The sequence below is a fragment of a genome, unplaced genomic scaffold, assembly GCF_019419815.1.
Source record: "Pyrus x bretschneideri cultivar Hongxiangsu unplaced genomic scaffold, Pyrus_bretschneideri_v1 Contig36, whole genome shotgun sequence".
Lineage (NCBI taxonomy): Eukaryota > Viridiplantae > Streptophyta > Magnoliopsida > Rosales > Rosaceae > Pyrus > Pyrus x bretschneideri.
In genome coordinates, this window is record NW_025999679.1 from 3,816,634 (window position 1) to 3,834,454 (window position 17,821).

At 38.0% G+C, this 17,821-nt stretch overlaps 1 protein-coding gene across 1 annotated transcript; it reads left to right on the forward strand.

Annotated features, from left to right (window-relative positions):
* The first annotated feature begins 13,285 nt into the window (after positions 1 to 13,285).
* Positions 13,286 to 15,488, forward strand: LOC125480828 (60S ribosomal protein L4). The gene is made up of 2 exons (XM_048592015.1): positions 13,286 to 14,490; positions 15,126 to 15,488. Exons 1-2 carry the CDS (start codon positions 13,381 to 13,383, stop codon positions 15,237 to 15,239), a joined length of 1,224 nt encoding a protein of 407 aa, XP_048447972.1. The 5' UTR covers positions 13,286 to 13,380; the 3' UTR covers positions 15,240 to 15,488.
* The last annotated feature ends 2,333 nt before the right edge of the window (positions 15,489 to 17,821 follow it).

A 17,821-nucleotide genomic window follows, 5' to 3' on the forward strand; every position in this document is an offset into this window, starting at 1 on the left:
AAGACCTAAAACTTCAAGAATAAGGGATAATATTCCTGAACCTTAACCCTGCATAATCTTTTTCTGTCTTGATGGGATAGATCATTGGTTATGCACCTGTTCGTGCCCCTACCAATGTTGTTAAGGAGTACCATTCTAGTAGTCAATATGTGAGACTAATTTTGCTCCACCAAACATCGTTGGAAGAGCAAAATTTTGACATGGATGGCCTTGTTGGCCGAATCCACCCTAGTAACTTTGGTTTACTTTGTGAACATTTTTCCATGTTCTTGGATTCAAGTTTGGTGTATGTTTTACTTATGGATAATCTTATTGATATTGTCCTCGAATATGAGTTAATTGAATCATGTTTCTTAATACATGTGACGAATTCAATTAAACACGTGATTAGGTAGGAATGTGGGAAAGTTAGTTGTCTGAATGAATGCGTATTACACACACTAACTTTACACCCAAATCACATCTCTAACAACGACTTTAGGTCTATCCAACCTGATTAAGAGCATTTGGCATGCTTCTCGTTGTATGATACTGAATTACCATTTAAGGGACCTTAAATTCTCTCTGACGTTGAGTTTTTAAGGATATTCGAGATGACAGTGATCATAAATGAAACCACTAAAGAAAATAAAGTGAAATATCTTTGCACCACCTCCAAAAATGAGCCTGAAACTTTGATTTAGGGCCAATGGGTTGTCTTCCAACTAGGAATACACCACATGTGGCCGACCTGGAGCTTGGTGATTGAGCAGTTTACTTGCTTTGGCACGACCTTTTGGGACACTTAGGTCGAACAATGATGCTACAACGCATCTCCTTATCTAAAGTAAGGATATTGTGCCTACAAGCACACTTTGCCAAGCATGCTCATTAAGGAAATTGATTTTCTATATCATTCCTCACAAAGATACAACACGACTTTCTTTTCATAGTGGATTCAAAGGAATTTATGTGGACTAATCCAACCAAAATGCGGACCATATAAATACTTATGGTTTTGGTTGATGAATCAACAAACTGGTCACATGTTTGTCCACACACATTGCTGCTAAACCTCATGGCCGATTATGGCTTCACCACCTTACATATCCCTTAAGGTCCGGGAGACTGGATAATGTCGAAGAGTTTATATCGAAGGTTTTCGCTAAAGTATTGCATGTCGTTTTGGGTTTCTAATTGAACATCGAATTCCCATGTTCACCCCAAATAGCCTCGCCTAGTGATCATAAAGGGCAATTTAAATGATCGCCCGAATTTTGGTGAACATACCAAGTTTTTGATTTCTGCCTAGGGCTATGCAATCCTTGTACACAGTTATGTTGGTCCACCTTGAGGCCCATTGCCACCCAACCTATATGACGTTACAGTTGGTTACTGGGTACGAACCTGACGATTTTTGTATTTACGCATTTGGGTGTGCATTCCATATGCCAAGTTACGATGCCGCAACGTACCACCATGGGTCCTCAAAAAAGGATGTGTATCTTTTGTCGATCATGATTCTTCTTCATACTAGCTCTCTTCAAGCCCTTGCATGCGATCTCTTTACGGCTCATTTGCGGGTTGTCACTTTAATGAGATAGTCTTCCCGTCGTTAAGGGGAGACAAGAACATCAACATTTCTGTAAAACGGTGCGAATTTACGTGGATGTTGCCCAGTATGTCTCATCTCGATCCCTATACCACACAAGTGTGATAAAGCAAGTGCGATGAATTCTGGTTTTTAAAATGTTGCTCCATATGGATTTATCTGATCTAGCTAAAGTGACAAGATCATATACCAGCTGCAAACATGCCTACAAGGATAGACGTACTTAAGGGACGTCAAGTCAACATCCTTGGAGGGTGTGCCGCCCCTGTTGGACTGTTTGGATGCCCTTGTTGGACGGTCTGGTACACTAGCGGATAGCCAATTAATTTGTCTTGGCCTGGAGCATGATAAATCACTATGTTCGTATGATTCACTTCCCTATAAAAGGAAGACACGACACAACAATGAATCTAAACTCGATCGTTGTCTCAAATCATTTCCATCTCATGAGATTAATCCAGATTTCTCTTGAGATTTAAGGTTTTTGGTCCAGTATACTAGTTTGGATAAGCTAAACGGAATTGAAATGAGATTATCATCGATGATGTTTTCACTTATATGGTAGCTACCAACATAAATGAAAAGCGACGATATCGAACCGTGTTCCGTTGATTAAGTGACAACGTAGAATTGATTGGACAACTAAAGTAACAATCCAAGTTAAATTCCTTACCAAAGTGTGTATTGGACTTGTCGTTCCTACACAGCCCAAGGTAACCCTATTGTGTTACAAGTGGGAAAAGAAGCGTTATGAGATGAATGAAATAGTGCAATATGATGCACGTCTTACGGTGCAAGGTTTCTCTCAAACGTCTTATGATTGATAGCAGCATTATGAAATGTGGTTAGTGTTTTCTCCATGGGGATATAGATACGGAGATTTACATGTAAGTTCTCAAAGAATTACATGGACTAGTTCAAATAGTTCCAAAACCATGGAACACCCTCTTAAACTTATTTTGAGGCGTTCACTTATGGATAGAAAAATCTGACGGAAGTGGTATACCCGTCTACGTGATTATTTGATCAGTCAGGGATATGAATTATGCCCTTGCGTGTTAAACTAAGAAGTTTTATTCCAAATTGCTAGAGTTACAATTTATGTCATTGACACGAATCTCACTAAAACTCTGGAAGAGCTTGAGAAAGCTACCTCGCACTTGAAGATGGAATTTGAGATAAAAGATCTTCGGAAAACTCATTTATGCCTTAACCTAAAGTTGAAGCATTGTTCTGATGGTATTTTGGTCTACCAGTCGAACTACACTCCGAATGTGTCACCTTTGAGTATATTTTTGATCGTCTATACGGTATATGCAAATGAGACTCTTGAAGAGGTTATGGAATCCGAAATTCCATATCTAAGTTCAACTTTGTGCTTCATTGTACTTAGCTCATTGTATTTAGACAGGACATCTCATTCGCTGTTGATCTTGGTAAAGATGCAGCACTGCGCCTACACGCAACCACTGATTTGGTATTAAAGACATACCCTAAAGGTACTATAAGGGCAAATCCCAATGCATCTCGAGCGGATCCAACCCCCTTAATCCTCGAAACGATGTTTGCCTTATTTGTTATGCTGACGCTGGTTACTTATCAAACCCGCACAAGGCAAAATCCCCAAATGGTTATGTCTTTAACGTTAGGGATATCGCAATATCTTGGAGGTCCACGATATGACCTTAGTTGCAAAATCTTCGAATTGTTCCAAGACTCACCCCACTTCACTACGCCACAAGTGAGGCATGGTTAGGAGTTCTTGTTGAGAATTTTGAAGTACTTGCTGTGTTTTCATCCATCATTGAGTCTCGACGACAATCCATAAAGAAAGTACTTGCTGTATTTTCATCCATCATTGAGTCTCGACGACGATCTATGAAGATTATGCCGCATGTATCAACCCGACCAAGCCATGATACATCAACGAAGTCAACGCCAAGACATATTGCGCCTACATCTACATCAGCAAAGCATCAGGATATTGAAGTCATGCAATCCATTCCCAAGACAATTTGGCCGATCTCTTCACCAAGTCATTGCCTAAGTTTACATTTCAGAAGCTCGTCCAAGGAATCGATATGCGTAAATTATCTAAGTTGAATCGCTTGTAGTTCTCTTATTTAGAAGTTATGCCTAACTCAGGGGGAGTATATTGAAGCATACTCACTTGATCTTAATGTACTCTTTTTCCCTACGATTAGGAGCATTTTTCCCACTAAGTTTTTGCTACCTAACTAGGTTTTAATGAGGCACCCATCCTGGGATGATCATACTTCGTTAAGTTCACTACCTTCGTCCAGTTTGACGAGCATTTTAGACATTATGCATATTTTTCTTACTTTCCCCATTCCTTGGGTTTTACCATAGCAAGGTTTTTGTGAGTTTTTACAAATGCATACTTCAAAGTAAATTTGAGATTCGTGATCACCCTTTGTGCCGATGACTTCATCAACTATTCTACCTTATCTACTGATGAATCTGATGCAATGGTTTGTTGAGTATTTACACACTCAAGGGGGAGTGTTGCAGTTATATTTAGAATATGAATGTGATTGCGTAAATCCTAGGGAATCTGGAAAAGTATTATATATTCATATTAGGATTAGATTACCTATTAAATGTTGTAATCCTAAAGGAAAAGGTTTTACCCTTTCTACTATTATAAATAAAGGCACAATGGGGTGAATCAAACACACGCACAATTACACATCTCTCTCCTTCTCTCTCTATGCCGCACCCTCTCTCTCTTTCTGGCCTCCATAATTGTTCAGTAAATTATGCCTACAACAAAGCCGATATTATTAAATAATGATTTTAAGCCTAATTTTTCTTTTTCGGTAACTTTTTTTAAAATAAAATTTATGTAGATTATCCTAATTTATTTTTATGAACATTTTAATTTAAAAATATTCAAATTCTGATAAGTAATTAAAAATCATACAAATACACAAGTATTTATAAAGTTTTAAGTGAAATTTGATTTAAATAATTTTCTTAAATTATTTTAGACGTTAGACTTAATTTGGGCCGTCAATTTTTTTTTTTTTTACCATTAGTTTAAGCCAGACTTAAATCCTAGGGGTAGTTTAGCACAAAGATATATTTTCTCCCCAGAGTTTATTTTAGCCCAATGGTTGGAGATGATTTGTGGGGGTTTTAAAGCTTATATTTTAAGCTTTATCTCATGGAATGGAGATGGTCTTAGTAGATAGAGGAAAGGGTGGATTACCAAAATAAAAAGAGAACTTAAACGAAAAGCTCATGGTACTGTTCACACTTTAACGAAAAACCACATTTTTACACTAAAAAGTCAATCTTGATACTGTTCACTTTATCCTTTATTTTGTGCTTATCGTTAAAACTCAAAGTTTTCAAGCCATTTTCATTAGTTTTCCTAAATAAAAAAACCAAAAAGGTGGTCCGATTGCCACTTCTCGTTTTATTAAAAAAAAATGATTTTTGTGGTATTTATTACTTCAATAATATGGTGACCTATTGAATATACAAAATATGAAATTTTAAAAACAATTTATGAAGCTTCCTTTTTTTTCTTTTTTTCTCTCTCTCTCATACAAAAACTACCAAAATCATCTGCTCGTTGCCGCTGACTCCTTCCTCTAGTTAGGGTCGGTGACAACCCCCTCGCTCTTCCTCTTTTTCTTTTTCTTCTTGCTCTTCCACTGCCCATGGTTGTTGGATTGTGAAGGCAGTACCTTTATGCTCGGTGTCCATTGTCATTTCCCAGTGTTTTTCACTATAATTTTCACTTGACAACCCTAACCCCATTATAAAACCACCTTCTTCAACCCCCAACACCCACCTCTTCCATGTTTTTTATTTGCTCCTCCTTTTCACATTCCATCCTTTCTCAGCCTTAAAGTCAATTGCACCTCACTTTTTTTGCCTCTCTGATATATACCCTCCCTTCACATATCCGTGCCCAATCGACATGCTAGAAAAATTGGGCAAGTGTGTTGTGGCTTGTCAAAAGCGAGGGTGTTTTAGATGCCCTCTTAGCTCCATAGGAAAACTAATGAAAATGGCTAACGATAAGGACAAAATAAAGGGCAAAGTGAATAGTACCAAGATTGACTTTTTAGTGTAAAAATGTGGTTTTTCTTTAAAGTGAACAGTACCGAGAGCTTTTCATTAAAGTTCCTAGCCCCATCCTCTTCCTTTTTGTTTTGCTTTTTGCTTTTACTTGAAGGGGCATGTAATGTTGATTCAGATATGGTGACTCTTCTCTGGCAATTTTTGGTGATGAAATTTGTTTGGAGATACTTCCTTGTGGCAGGTGAATTGTGTTACGATACCTTTGTTGAATTCAATACGTAGTTGGTTTTCTTAAGGCGACTACTCTTTGTGGCTGTTGGCGAAGTGGTTGCGGTGGTAATGGCATTCAAGTAGACAGGTATTAAGGCTCTGGTTTTCTTTTTCTGTTTTGTCTTATTATTAGATGGACTTCTTGTATATCCTAATTTTTTTATTAGGCCGTTTGTTGTAACTTGATTGGATTTTTTTCCCTTTTAACGAAATTCTCTATTTTTTGGAAAAAAAAAATTAATGAAAAATCTTGTTGCAGTCCAAATTTAGTTAGAAATGTGATGTGTAAACCCTAGTAAATCTTATTGGGATTATACTTTATCTTTTAGATTGTATTGTAAAACCTAAAAGGTAAGGAATTTACTTTCAATGCTGCTACAAATAAAAGCATAATAGAGTAAGAAATCACACCTCAAAATGCATCGACTCTTTACTCACTGGCGCACCCTCTCTCTAAAAGGCAAGAAATTTGGCGCATCCTTACCCAATTCTCTTTGACAGAAGATGAACTAAGAAGAGCCACATAGGTCTATAAGCAGTAGGTGGACATTCTAGAAAGCTAGAAGATCATCGTGGCCTTGATAGGATTGAGTAGAACAGAGAAACTATAAAAGGGATTAAGGGGTTGCAGAGAAAGCGGTTGGCATCAAAAATAGAGAAAAAGAGGTAGAGAAATTGAGAGTTAAAGAATGTGATTTTGAAGGAAGGATTCAGAGATTTGAAGGGTAAATTCCTTGTTCCTTGTTTAATGTGATTTTCAAATTTAATTTATTTGAACTTAATTGAAATTGCCTTGATGTATATTTGGAGTTTTGAGTTTTATTTAGGGTTTTCTATCAGTCAATTAGTCAGTTTGAAAAGGATTTAGAGTTAGGTAATTGAGATTGGGTGTGTAGATCAAATTTCTTTATCAAGGGTTTGGTTCAAAAGGTCAATTTCTTATTAATTTTGAATCATATTTGATTTAGATGTTATATACATGATTTTCAGACTGCATCGAAGTATTTTGGGATTATTATATGAATTAGAAGTGGGCCGTATAACTAGCTGCAAATTGATTTCTTTGCAGAGAAAAATGAAGTTTCAAGTAGCCTACTTTGGCTCTTGATTTCCAGATCTTTATATCTTCTTTTGGAGCTAATTTTTAGTATATTGGAACTAGATATGTTCAGGATCGTAACCAACTGTTTTCATTCAATGTCGTTCAGTTTTGGTTCGTCAAAACCTTATTCAAAGTTTCAAACATGATTCAGAGCTCCATTTTCTACAAAATTTATATGCTTTTAATGTCAACAACACGAGCTTCAAAACCTATATAAGTTTTTACCATTTGGTTCAGTGTGTTAAAAAAGGAGCCCAAAACTTGATTCAATAGAGCTGTTTTTTCTGCAGACTTTCTAGAGATGCAAAGTACTGTTTTTACTACACTATATTTATTTTCCAAATTTCTTTTTGAGTTTCTTTACTACTATTTGAGTGACATTATTTGAGTTATAAGATTTCAAAATTAGTGTATTTGTTGTACATAATATTAACTTGTGATTAAACACTTTTGGTTACTAATGTGTGTTACTTGTGTTTGTATCGATTATTTGTGCTTTTGTGTCTCAAACTAGGTTTATACATGTTTATGTGTCTGTAATCGAATTAGATTCCGATTATAGAGTATCCTTCGTTTACTTAACTTTAGGGAATTAAATTGTATGTGGAGTCCACACCAATTTGGGAATCCCACTCCTCATCTTGGAGGAATTGGATTCCTTACACGAGGGAGGTATTTCAATTTGTGGACATCAAAGGAATTCAGAATGTATTTCTTCTACCAATTATGCCCTCACTTGTTTCTTATTATCCCAACATCACCCTTCATTTGACATTCATCCAACGTTGCTCATTCTCCATCTCTGTCAACACCACACCCTCCGCCACGCAGGTCCACATCACATACCTAGCCTAATCTCCACTCGTTTCACCGAATCATTGGACACTTACCTAAATCCGACTGTTGCACTCTTACCCGATGTAGTGGACCAAGATCAGCGACGAGACCGCTCTACGCTGGACGATGAATGCCCTAGTTATGGGGTGGTGGCTATGGAGATGGGTGGAAGGTAGAGACAGGGCAAGGAAAGGTAGGGGTGGGTGGAGGGCTTTGCGGTTGGGACAAATACCTTCAGAATGAAAGGGAGGTGTGGGAAAGATGGAGATGTGGGGGATGGATGGAAATAACCATCTTTTAATAAATAAATAAAACCTATTTAAATATTTTTATATAGATAAATTTAATTAATTAGTATGAAAATAATTTATCTATGTAAGGGCAGTTTAGTAATCAACCTAGTTTTAATTCTGATTGAAGTGAATTAGTAAACAACTTATATGGACTCAACATCATTCCTACTCTGATTTCAGAAAGTTTTAGTAAACTACTTAAACAATAATTTGATTCTGATTCCACCTCATTTCAATTCCTCCTCAATCCAATTTCTTTTCAATTCAATTACTTTCAATCTGATTACGGATTAGTAAACACACACTTTTTGGAGGAACAAAATTAATTGAATTTAAGGTAAGGGTTCTCCGAAACCTTATATAAATTAATCTGATTAATGCTTACTTATATAAGTACACATGCAAGTTTGATACTGTATTGAATACGAATTGAGTATAAATATTGAATTTGAATGTTACTTGAGTATGATGTTTAAACTTTAATTTAGTGTAAGGGTTAATTTCTGATTATCTTTGTTATCTGGAAAAAGAAATGAAACTTGATAATCATTCATGATGTGAGAGTGAATTGGGGTTCTTGGAAAGAAATTCAGGAATCTAAGGTAGTGGCTATTAGCTTTTAGGTAGTTGAGTCAAACTCTTAGTCAGTACCAGGTCTTAGCCAAGCCCACAATGCACAGTTTAATTATGGTAATTCAGGACTAGGGACAAAGAGTTCAGGCAACAAGACTGAAGAAGGGGAGTTCTGAGATATTTTGGGATGAGGTTAGTTCATATAATTAAGTGCTCAGGATCAAGTCGTATAAGCACGGACTGAGACGTACGAGGTCTAAGTGTTTAGTTATATGGATTAACAAGTATAGCCAAGGCATTTGCATTGCATCCTTACATGTCATTCTAATTATGGTTTTATGTTTGCCTTGTTAATTAAAGCTCTAATATTTTATTGATGAAGGTTTAGTCCATACTAAGCATTTTAAGCTCATCCGAACTAAATTTTGCAAGTATGGAACCAGAATCTAGAAGTCTACTTGACTTGTTGTCTGTTATGTAACTGTGTATAAAGAAATAAAAAGATGAACTTGATGGTTTTTGCTCTCTTATTTAAATAAAGAACTACTCGTGTGAACTTTGAGTAGTTTCTAAGTTGTAATTTTAATTATAATTTCAAAAAAGATACTATTGTTCTGCTGAATTTATTCCAAGTGAATTAATATACGTGCTCTTTTTTTATATTTCATTTCACATTTTAGTTATATTAGCTAAGCCTTACAGTTAAGCTTGTGAATCACGTTCTAAATCAAGGTTTACGTTAATCCTTGAGTTGGGGGTGTGACAAATAGCGCTTGCATTAACAAATCATAACTACATCCAAATTTCAAAAGAAATTCACAAGGTCTAAAAGATACTAGGCGCTAGTCGGGTGGCGGGCTGGGGCCTAGCGCGGCTAGGCGAGGTCTAGGCGAGGTCTAGGCGGTCGCCTAGGCGGACTAAGCGGCTTTAATTAAATTTATTATATTTCGTGTAAATACGTGTCTATTTATACTTAAAATATATTGATTTCATCATAAACTATAAAATGGAAGATCTATATATAGGTAATGTAAGAATTTTAAGTACATAATTTGAAAAGAAAAAAAAGATAATAATATATAATATATTTGTTTAATAATGGAGTAGGTAACTTTTTTTAATATAATTAATAAGCCTAGTGCTAATGGTGGAAATCCATCTAATAGAGGGAGTGGCTTTTGTTGCCTTGGAAATTGGCAAGGCCTTTATTTTGGGGTTTCTCGTTTCCTCTCTTGTCCATTCTTCTTTGATTGCTCTGCCTAATTCCCCATCTTCTTGGCCTAATTTTCATCTTCTTGCTCTTTATAATTTTCCAAAACCTAATCATGAGTCCAGTCAAATTCGTCAAGCACATCGAAGAAATTTGAAGCTTCCAAGTCAAAGTTCTCATTTTTTTTTCCTTCTGCAATTGCACTGTTATTCTGATTCCTTCTACAAATCTCTCTCACGCTCACTCTTCACTCACACTTTTTCGGATTCTCTTTTCAAATTTTATGTCGTCACCCTCGCGATGTACTGAAACGGCGAAACGTATAATATTTTAACAAAACCACCGCGGAGGCCGCTTAGCTTGGTGCTTGGGCTGCTTGGCTCGCCTAGTTGGCCGCCTAGGCACCGCCTAATACCCTTGTTGATTTACTGAACATTTTTTAAATAATCACATCGGCAGCCCGACGCCCAGGCAGTTACCCTGACATGCCTGACCCTAATGTTCTCCAAACACCAGGGTAGACACATGCTAGCCGACACTCGAAGGTGACAAAGCCATATTAGGATGCATGAGAACTAAAAACAATTAACCAACATAAACAAAACTTGTAAATTTAATTATAATGAATATGCAATTGTGGATCGTGTTTAGAGCATACAACTAATCCGAGACACTAAAAAGGAATAATATAAAATTGAATGAACGGGATGGGTGCTGCACCGACAGGACTCGAAGATGCCGATGCGGGAGTGCCTTGATGCTGAGATTGTACGCCTCGATTCTAAGTCCTTAGGGGGTGCAAAACAAAACACGAGTGGACCAAGTTGATATATAAGTAGTACTAAAACAATTATTCAACAACGTACTAACCTGCAACGTTTATGAAAACTCAATAGCATAATATGTAATAGGTTTTCTAAAAACCCTAGCATGCCATAAAACCTTCAATAAAATATATATCATATATAGTGTACTAAATAGTGGTATCAGTATCGCCCGAAGGCATATAGAACACTTCATTCGCCCGTAGGCCCCTACAGCACCCGACCGAAGCCATGTATAAATATCAATCGCCCGTAGGCTCCTACAACACCCGACCGAAGCCATGTATAAATATCAATCGCCTATAGGCATATAGTGACCACTAGATAAGTACAAAAATTAGTGAATATAATCTTTCCAAAATACATATGCATATATATCCATTGGAGCTCAACAACTCAAACATCATATCATAAAATATATTTGTAATATATAGTCATTAATCATATATACTACGAAGAACGTAAAATCGATAAAGCATGAATATCATAAAGCGTAAATCTAATTTACTCATAAACATTTCATAAAACGTAACCATTAAATCATACTTTTCATGTATGCATTTCTAATAGTAAAATATGCATTTTTAGAAGGGGTCCACTCATATATACTTCGCCGTCAAAGAGTCGTGCAAACTAACGAAGACAGAAACGCCATAATAAATGCACCTAAGCATATAAAGGGTCCACTTAATAAAACTCTACCATAACAATTGAATTTCAGGAAATGAATGTCATAAACGGATTCAGGACCTCAAGTACCCCCACACGCCAAGACGGTTATGCACCGCCGTCACAGTACCTCCGGTGGAGGCATGTGTGCTCCACGCGCCAGCTAAGACATGCGCTCGTGCGCTGGCCAGAGTTCTGGGATCCGACTGGGTTTGGGCTAGATCCGGGTCAAATCTGGTTTTGGGTTGGGCCAGTTCCCACTTGGATTTGGGCCGAGGGTTTTGGGCTACAAGATTGGGCTTAGGGTCCTGGGTCGGGTTATAAAGATGGGCCTGGGTTGCGTAGCCTAAGGGCCTGGTTTTGGGTTCCAGGTTTATTGGGTTGGGTTGGCCAATTAGGCCGGGTTCCATGGCCTAACGAATTGGGCCGGCTCAGGTTTTATGGATCAGGTCTGACCCGTTTTCAGACCGATTCTCATGGAGACGAAAGCCAGAGCTTCCCAAGCACCAGTCGACCTCGATTCTCAACCTTAACATACGATGTACCCACCAAATTGATGACAACCAAGTGTAGATTAGGATTATAATTTAGTTTCCCCAGTAGTTGCTAGAGTTGGCTGGAAATCAGCTCGAAGACCGTCGGACCTTGCCGTGAGCAAAGAGAGCATGCGAGAGTTCTATTTTAGGTCTCAAGGAGAGAGGCAGGACGAATTGGTGTGATGGAGGTGTGGCTCGTTGGTGAGGAGGGCAGTGGTGGTGGTGCAATGGTGCATCAAGAGGGATGAGAGCTAAGAGAGAGAGAGCTTGGGGGAATTGAGAGAAAAAGTGGGGAGAGAAGGGGAGAGAGAGAGAGAGAGAGAGAGAGAGAGAGAGAGAGAGAGAGAGAGAAAGAGATGAAATGTTTGGGCCGGGGGAACAAAACCAAGGGTGGGCCCCACTTGGGCACACCAAACAAGACCCAAAAGCAACAATTTAAAATATCTATCAACCCCTTTGAAATTACCAAACTACCCCTTCGTTCCAAAATCCGTAAATAAAAATCAAGACGGGTTGTTACATGCCTAGACTGCGTTTTAGAACACTGGAAATTCATTACCAAGGTTAAAAGCACTTTCAATCCTTTAATGATATGTTTACTAAGGATGAATGGAATGGGTCAAAATAGAATTGCACACTGTTTAATGAATCAATACAAGAGTGGGATCCACCTCATTTCGGGAATCAAACCCATAAAATTGGCGGAGGTAATTCTCTACATTATGGTGGTACCTGAAATCCGGGTATTTGTGGCCATATGGAATCCAACTTATGTTCCAAGATGACCTCCTATAGTTCACTTAAATAAAATGACCTTACAACTTCACCACTTAGTTGATAGACACAACCATATTCGTCTTCTCCAAATCCACCAATTTCCTTTAGAGCCAGCTTCATCTCCAACCACCTAATCCCATTTCGAGTTGCTTGTAGAACCTATTAACAAGAGTAACAAATAATGACAAGTGGGGATTTATTTTAAACAAGGTCAATTTAGTAATCAAGATAGTTTTAATTTCGATTCAAATGAATTAGTAAATGACTTATATAAAACCAACATCATTCATATCCCGATTCTAAATAAATTAGTAAATAACTTTAACAGAAAAATAATTTTATTTCTTCCTTAATCAAATCATCCTCAATTCTATTCTTCTTCACTCCATTTTTCTTTAATCTGATTATTAGTAAACGAGCTATAAATGTCTCATGACTTTTAAACTCTCTCAATAGCTCGTTAAGTTACGATGGCAACCCACTTAACTTTTTTAAGCCAAAAATTAAGTAGAAACTGAAACCCTACTTCCACGTTTACACTATAAAACGTATAAACCAAACACAAAAACCCTAGCTTATCTTGCAGCCCTAAAGTCGTACATCCCTTCTCCCCCACTCTCCATTTTCTCAGTCCCATTTCAAATGGCCGCCGCCGCCGCTGTGCGTCCCTTGGTCACCGTCCAGTCTCTGGACGGCGACATGGCCACCGACCAGAGCCAAACCGTCTCCTTGCCTGATGTCATGAAGGCCTCCATCCGGCCCGACATCGTCACCTTCGTCCACTCCAACATCTCCAAGAACAGCCGCCAGCCCTACGCCGTGTCCAGGAAAGCCGGCCACCAGACCTCCGCCGAGTCCTGGGGAACTGGGCGAGCCGTCTCCCGTATCCCACGTGTTCCCGGAGGTGGGACTCACCGCGCTGGCCAAGGAGCCTTCGGAAACATGTGCCGTGGTGGCCGCATGTTCGCTCCTACCAAGATCTGGCGCCGTTGGCACCGGAGAGTCAATGTCAACCAGAAGCGCTACGCGGTCGTTTCGGCCATTGCCGCTTCGGCAGTCCCGTCTCTGGTTATGGCTCGCGGGCATAAAATAGAGACTGTTCCAGAATTGCCCCTGGTCGTTAACGACTCCATTGAGGGGGTTGAGAAGACCTCGGCGGCTCTGAAGGTGTTGAAGGAGATCGGGGCTTACGCCGATGCCGAGAAGGCAAAGGACAGCCATTCGATTCGACCTGGAAAGGGGAAGATGAGGAATCGGAGGTACATCAACCGTAAGGGGCCGTTGATTGTGTACGGAAGTGAGGGGGCGAAGCTTGTGAAGGCATTTAGGAACATTCCTGGTGTCGATATTATCAATGTGGAGAGGCTTAGTCTGCTGAAGCTTGCTCCCGGTGGGCATTTGGGTCGGTTTGTGGTCTGGACCAAGTCGGCTTTCCAAAAGCTGGATTCGATTTATGGATCCTTCGATAAGGTTTCTGAGAAGAAGAAGAGGTATGTGTTGCCGAGGTCGAAGATGGTGAATGCTGATCTGGGTAGGATTATTAACTCGGACGAGGTCCAGAGCGTTGTGAGGCCGATTAAGAAGGATGCGAAGAGGGCTCCAATGAAGAAGAACCCACTAAAGAATCTGAATACTTTGTTGAAGTTGAATCCATATGCGAAGACTGCTAGGCGAATGGCTCTGTTGGCTGAGGCTGAGAGGGTTAAGGCTAAGAAGGAGAAGCTCGACAAGAAGAGGAAGCCCATTACCAAGGTAATCAAATCTAACTTGTTATTTCTTCTGTTTTGCTTTGCTTTTTGTTTGATTGATTCTATAGATAAATTTTATGATTGTTAAGGTTATTTGGAAGCCCGTTTTTAATTCGTGTTTGATATATGTGAATCGAAACCTAGTTGTATCCTTAGTCTTATATTTTATGGTTTCCATGATTCTACCATTTTTGTGATTCGTGATGCGCATGTATTATTCGATTAATTGATAGATCGTAGTAAGTTCAAGTCCACGAAATGCGTTCTTATGTTCAATTGATCTTGATTACATGTCTGATGATTGTGAGGATTGGTAGTTTGTTTTTTGGTATGAGGAAATAGGTTGGTCATTTTTTATTGGTGTTTGCTTTCTTCAAAACTTGATTATGTTTGTTGTCAAATGCTTATTGTTGCTGCATTGTTTTGCAAGATTTCCATATTCATTTGTCAATCCTACTTTGTTCTAGAAATAATGTCATTACTGTTTCATAATAGAATTGCTCCTTCATTTCTGGTTAAAGCTTTTTGATCAGTTATGCATACTACGATCGCCTTTTTCTTCCTTATTCTTGTGTGGTCTCATGAGATTTGAGAATATCCGAAAATTTCCTTATGTGTTGTTTATTTCTCTTTATACAGGAGGAAGCTACTGCCATTAAGGCCGCTGGTAAGGCATGGTACAAAACTATGATCTCAGACAGTGACTACACCGAGTTTGACAACTTTGCAAAGTGGCTAGCGGTAGCCGAGTGATTTACGTCTGCGTTAAATTTACAAGGCCTTGTTTGCGTAGAATGTTTTGGGTTAGTGTTTATGTTGTGTCTTTTGTTCTCTTGAGTCAAAGAATGAGACGTGGGAGGAAAAGTGGTGTATTAACAGAGAAAACGCTCGCGTTTTCCCTCCCGGATTGTGCCAATCGTAACTAGATTTATATTAGTTTGTCAATTTTGTTCTATGACAACGTTGGTAATTTTGATCCGAAATGCAGGCGTTTTAATCTCAGTTGTGCATTTGAATCTAATGGGTTGATTGGTTGTATTTTAGCTTATATCGTTTGTCCATTTGGTTGGTTCTTCGATATGATTTGCATCTTTCTGTGGGGGGATCTTTTTATTACATCTGTAAGGAATGCCACCAGTTTTTAGCATTTCTTTGAGCTGCGAATGGGTTTGTTTGAAAGTGCTTTTGTTGGAAGTGCTTATAATCATTAGCATGTTTAGTAGCAGGGCATTACTGTTTTTTGTAGATAATCAGTTATTTAAATTCACACAAGTACTTTTAATTAATTACATTAACGTTAATTTGCTACTTAATACATTCAAATGTTTAATCTCACATTGAATTTGAGCATATGAATTATGAATGACTGAACTATATAAGTTTTATAATAATATCTAATACAGATTAGCATTGGAACTTTTTAATGATGACATAAACACAACCACATGGTGTATTAGTAACACCCTGTGACAATATAATCATTCTACAGTCAAATTGATCAATTTAATGCAACTGTTGGAAATATTGGTTATATTGATGTTACTTCTACAACAAATCAAATAAGATAATGATTAGTAAATATTGGCTATATAATAATTATATATTGATGTTACTTCTACCTCAACTATTGGTCTTATGACACTATCGTACCTCATTTTTAAAAATTGACAATGTCATACCTCATCTTTACAATTTAATCTAATGTTATACATTCCATTACTTGGCCATGAATTTTTCAGTTAAATGTTGACGTGGGTTGATTCAGGATCCACTTTCTATTAAAAAAATTATTAAAATATTATTAAAAACTAAGAAAAATTATTTAATATTTTTTAAATATTAAAATAATATAGAAAAGTAAAATTAAAAAAAAAAAAAAAAAACCCCCTCAATTTGTATCTTCCCCCTCTCTCTCTTCTCCCCTTCATCTTCTTCCCCCTACTTCGCTTAATCTTCAACAAAAAAATAAAAAATAAAAAAAATTGAAAACCCATCAACCCCCTCCCCAACCCAGATCCCGTTACACCCCCCAAAAATATCATCACCGCACCAACCCCCTAAGATCCCATCACCCCACCAACCCCCCACCCCCTCCCACACCTGCAACCCAAATCCACCACCCCCCAACTTGCAGAAGAAGAAGAAGAAGAAGAAGAAGAAGAAGAAGAAGAGAGAAGGAAGAAGAATAACCAAAAAAAAAAAAAAAAAAAAAAAAAAAAAAAAAAAAAAAAAGAAGAAGAAGAAGAAAGAAAGAAGGAAACCCAGTTCGTCCCTTCCCTCCCTCCCAAAAGCCAACCTGCAACCCAGAAAGAAGAAGAAAGGAAAAAAAAAAGAAGGAAACCCAGTTCGTCCATTCCCTCCCTCCCAAAAGCCAACCTGCAACCCAGAAAGAAGAAGAAAGGGGAAAAAAAAAAAAGAAGAAGAAGGAAACCCAGTTCGTTCCGTTTGCCCGCTCCCCCCCCCCCCCCCCCCCCCCAAAAAAAAAAAACCAACTTGCATAAGAAGAACAAGAAGAAGAGAGAGAGAGAGAGAGAGAGAGAGAGAGAGAAAAGGTAGGAAACTCAGTTCGTCCCTCCCCCCAACCTGCAGAAGAAAAGAGAGAAAGAGAGGGAATAAAAAAAAGGAAACCGAAAAAAAAAAAAACAAGAAAAGAAAAAGCAAACCCAATTCGTCCCCCCCCCCCAAAAAAAAGCCAACCTGCAACTCAGGTAGAAGAAGAAGAAGAAAAAGAAAAAAAGAAAAAAAACCCAGTTCGTCTGTCCCCTCCCCCCACCCTGAAAAAGCCAACCTACAACCCAGGTAGAAGAAGAAGAAGAAAAAAAAAAAAACCCAGTTTGTCCGTCCCTCCTTCCGAAAACCCAACCTACAGAAGAAGAACAAGAAGAGAGAGAAAAGAAAAAGAATTTTTTTTTTTACTTTTTTTATTATTTTAATATTTAAAAAATATAAAAAATTTCTTTTAGTTTTTAATAATATTTATTATTTTTTTACTAGAAAGTGGGCCCCCGAATCAAGCCACATCAGCATTTAACTGAAAAATACACGGCCAAGTAACGGAAAGATATAACATTGGACCAAATTCTAAAGATACGGTATGACATTGTCAATTTTAAAAGATGAGGTATGATAGTGTCGTGAGACCAATAGTTGAAGTAGTTTTTTGTAATTTACCCTATCTTTAATATATCGATCTTCATTCATGCTTGACTAGAATGAGATTTTAGGTTGAGGCGTGTAAGTTCATTGTTCTTGAGAGTAGATTTCATCCCTCGAAGATAATGTCTCGGTGAAGCAAGTTGTGACGCCTTACCCTCTAAAGATACAACAACCTATAA

Coding starts and splice junctions, on each gene's coding strand:
- LOC125480828 (XM_048592015.1), top strand. CDS start 13,381: ATGGCCGCCGCCGCCGCTGTGCGTCCCTTGGTCACCGTCCAGTCTCTG. Junction 14,491..15,125: donor AGAGGAAGCCCATTACCAAG/GTAATCAAATCT, acceptor CTCTTTATACAG/GAGGAAGCTACTGCCATTAA.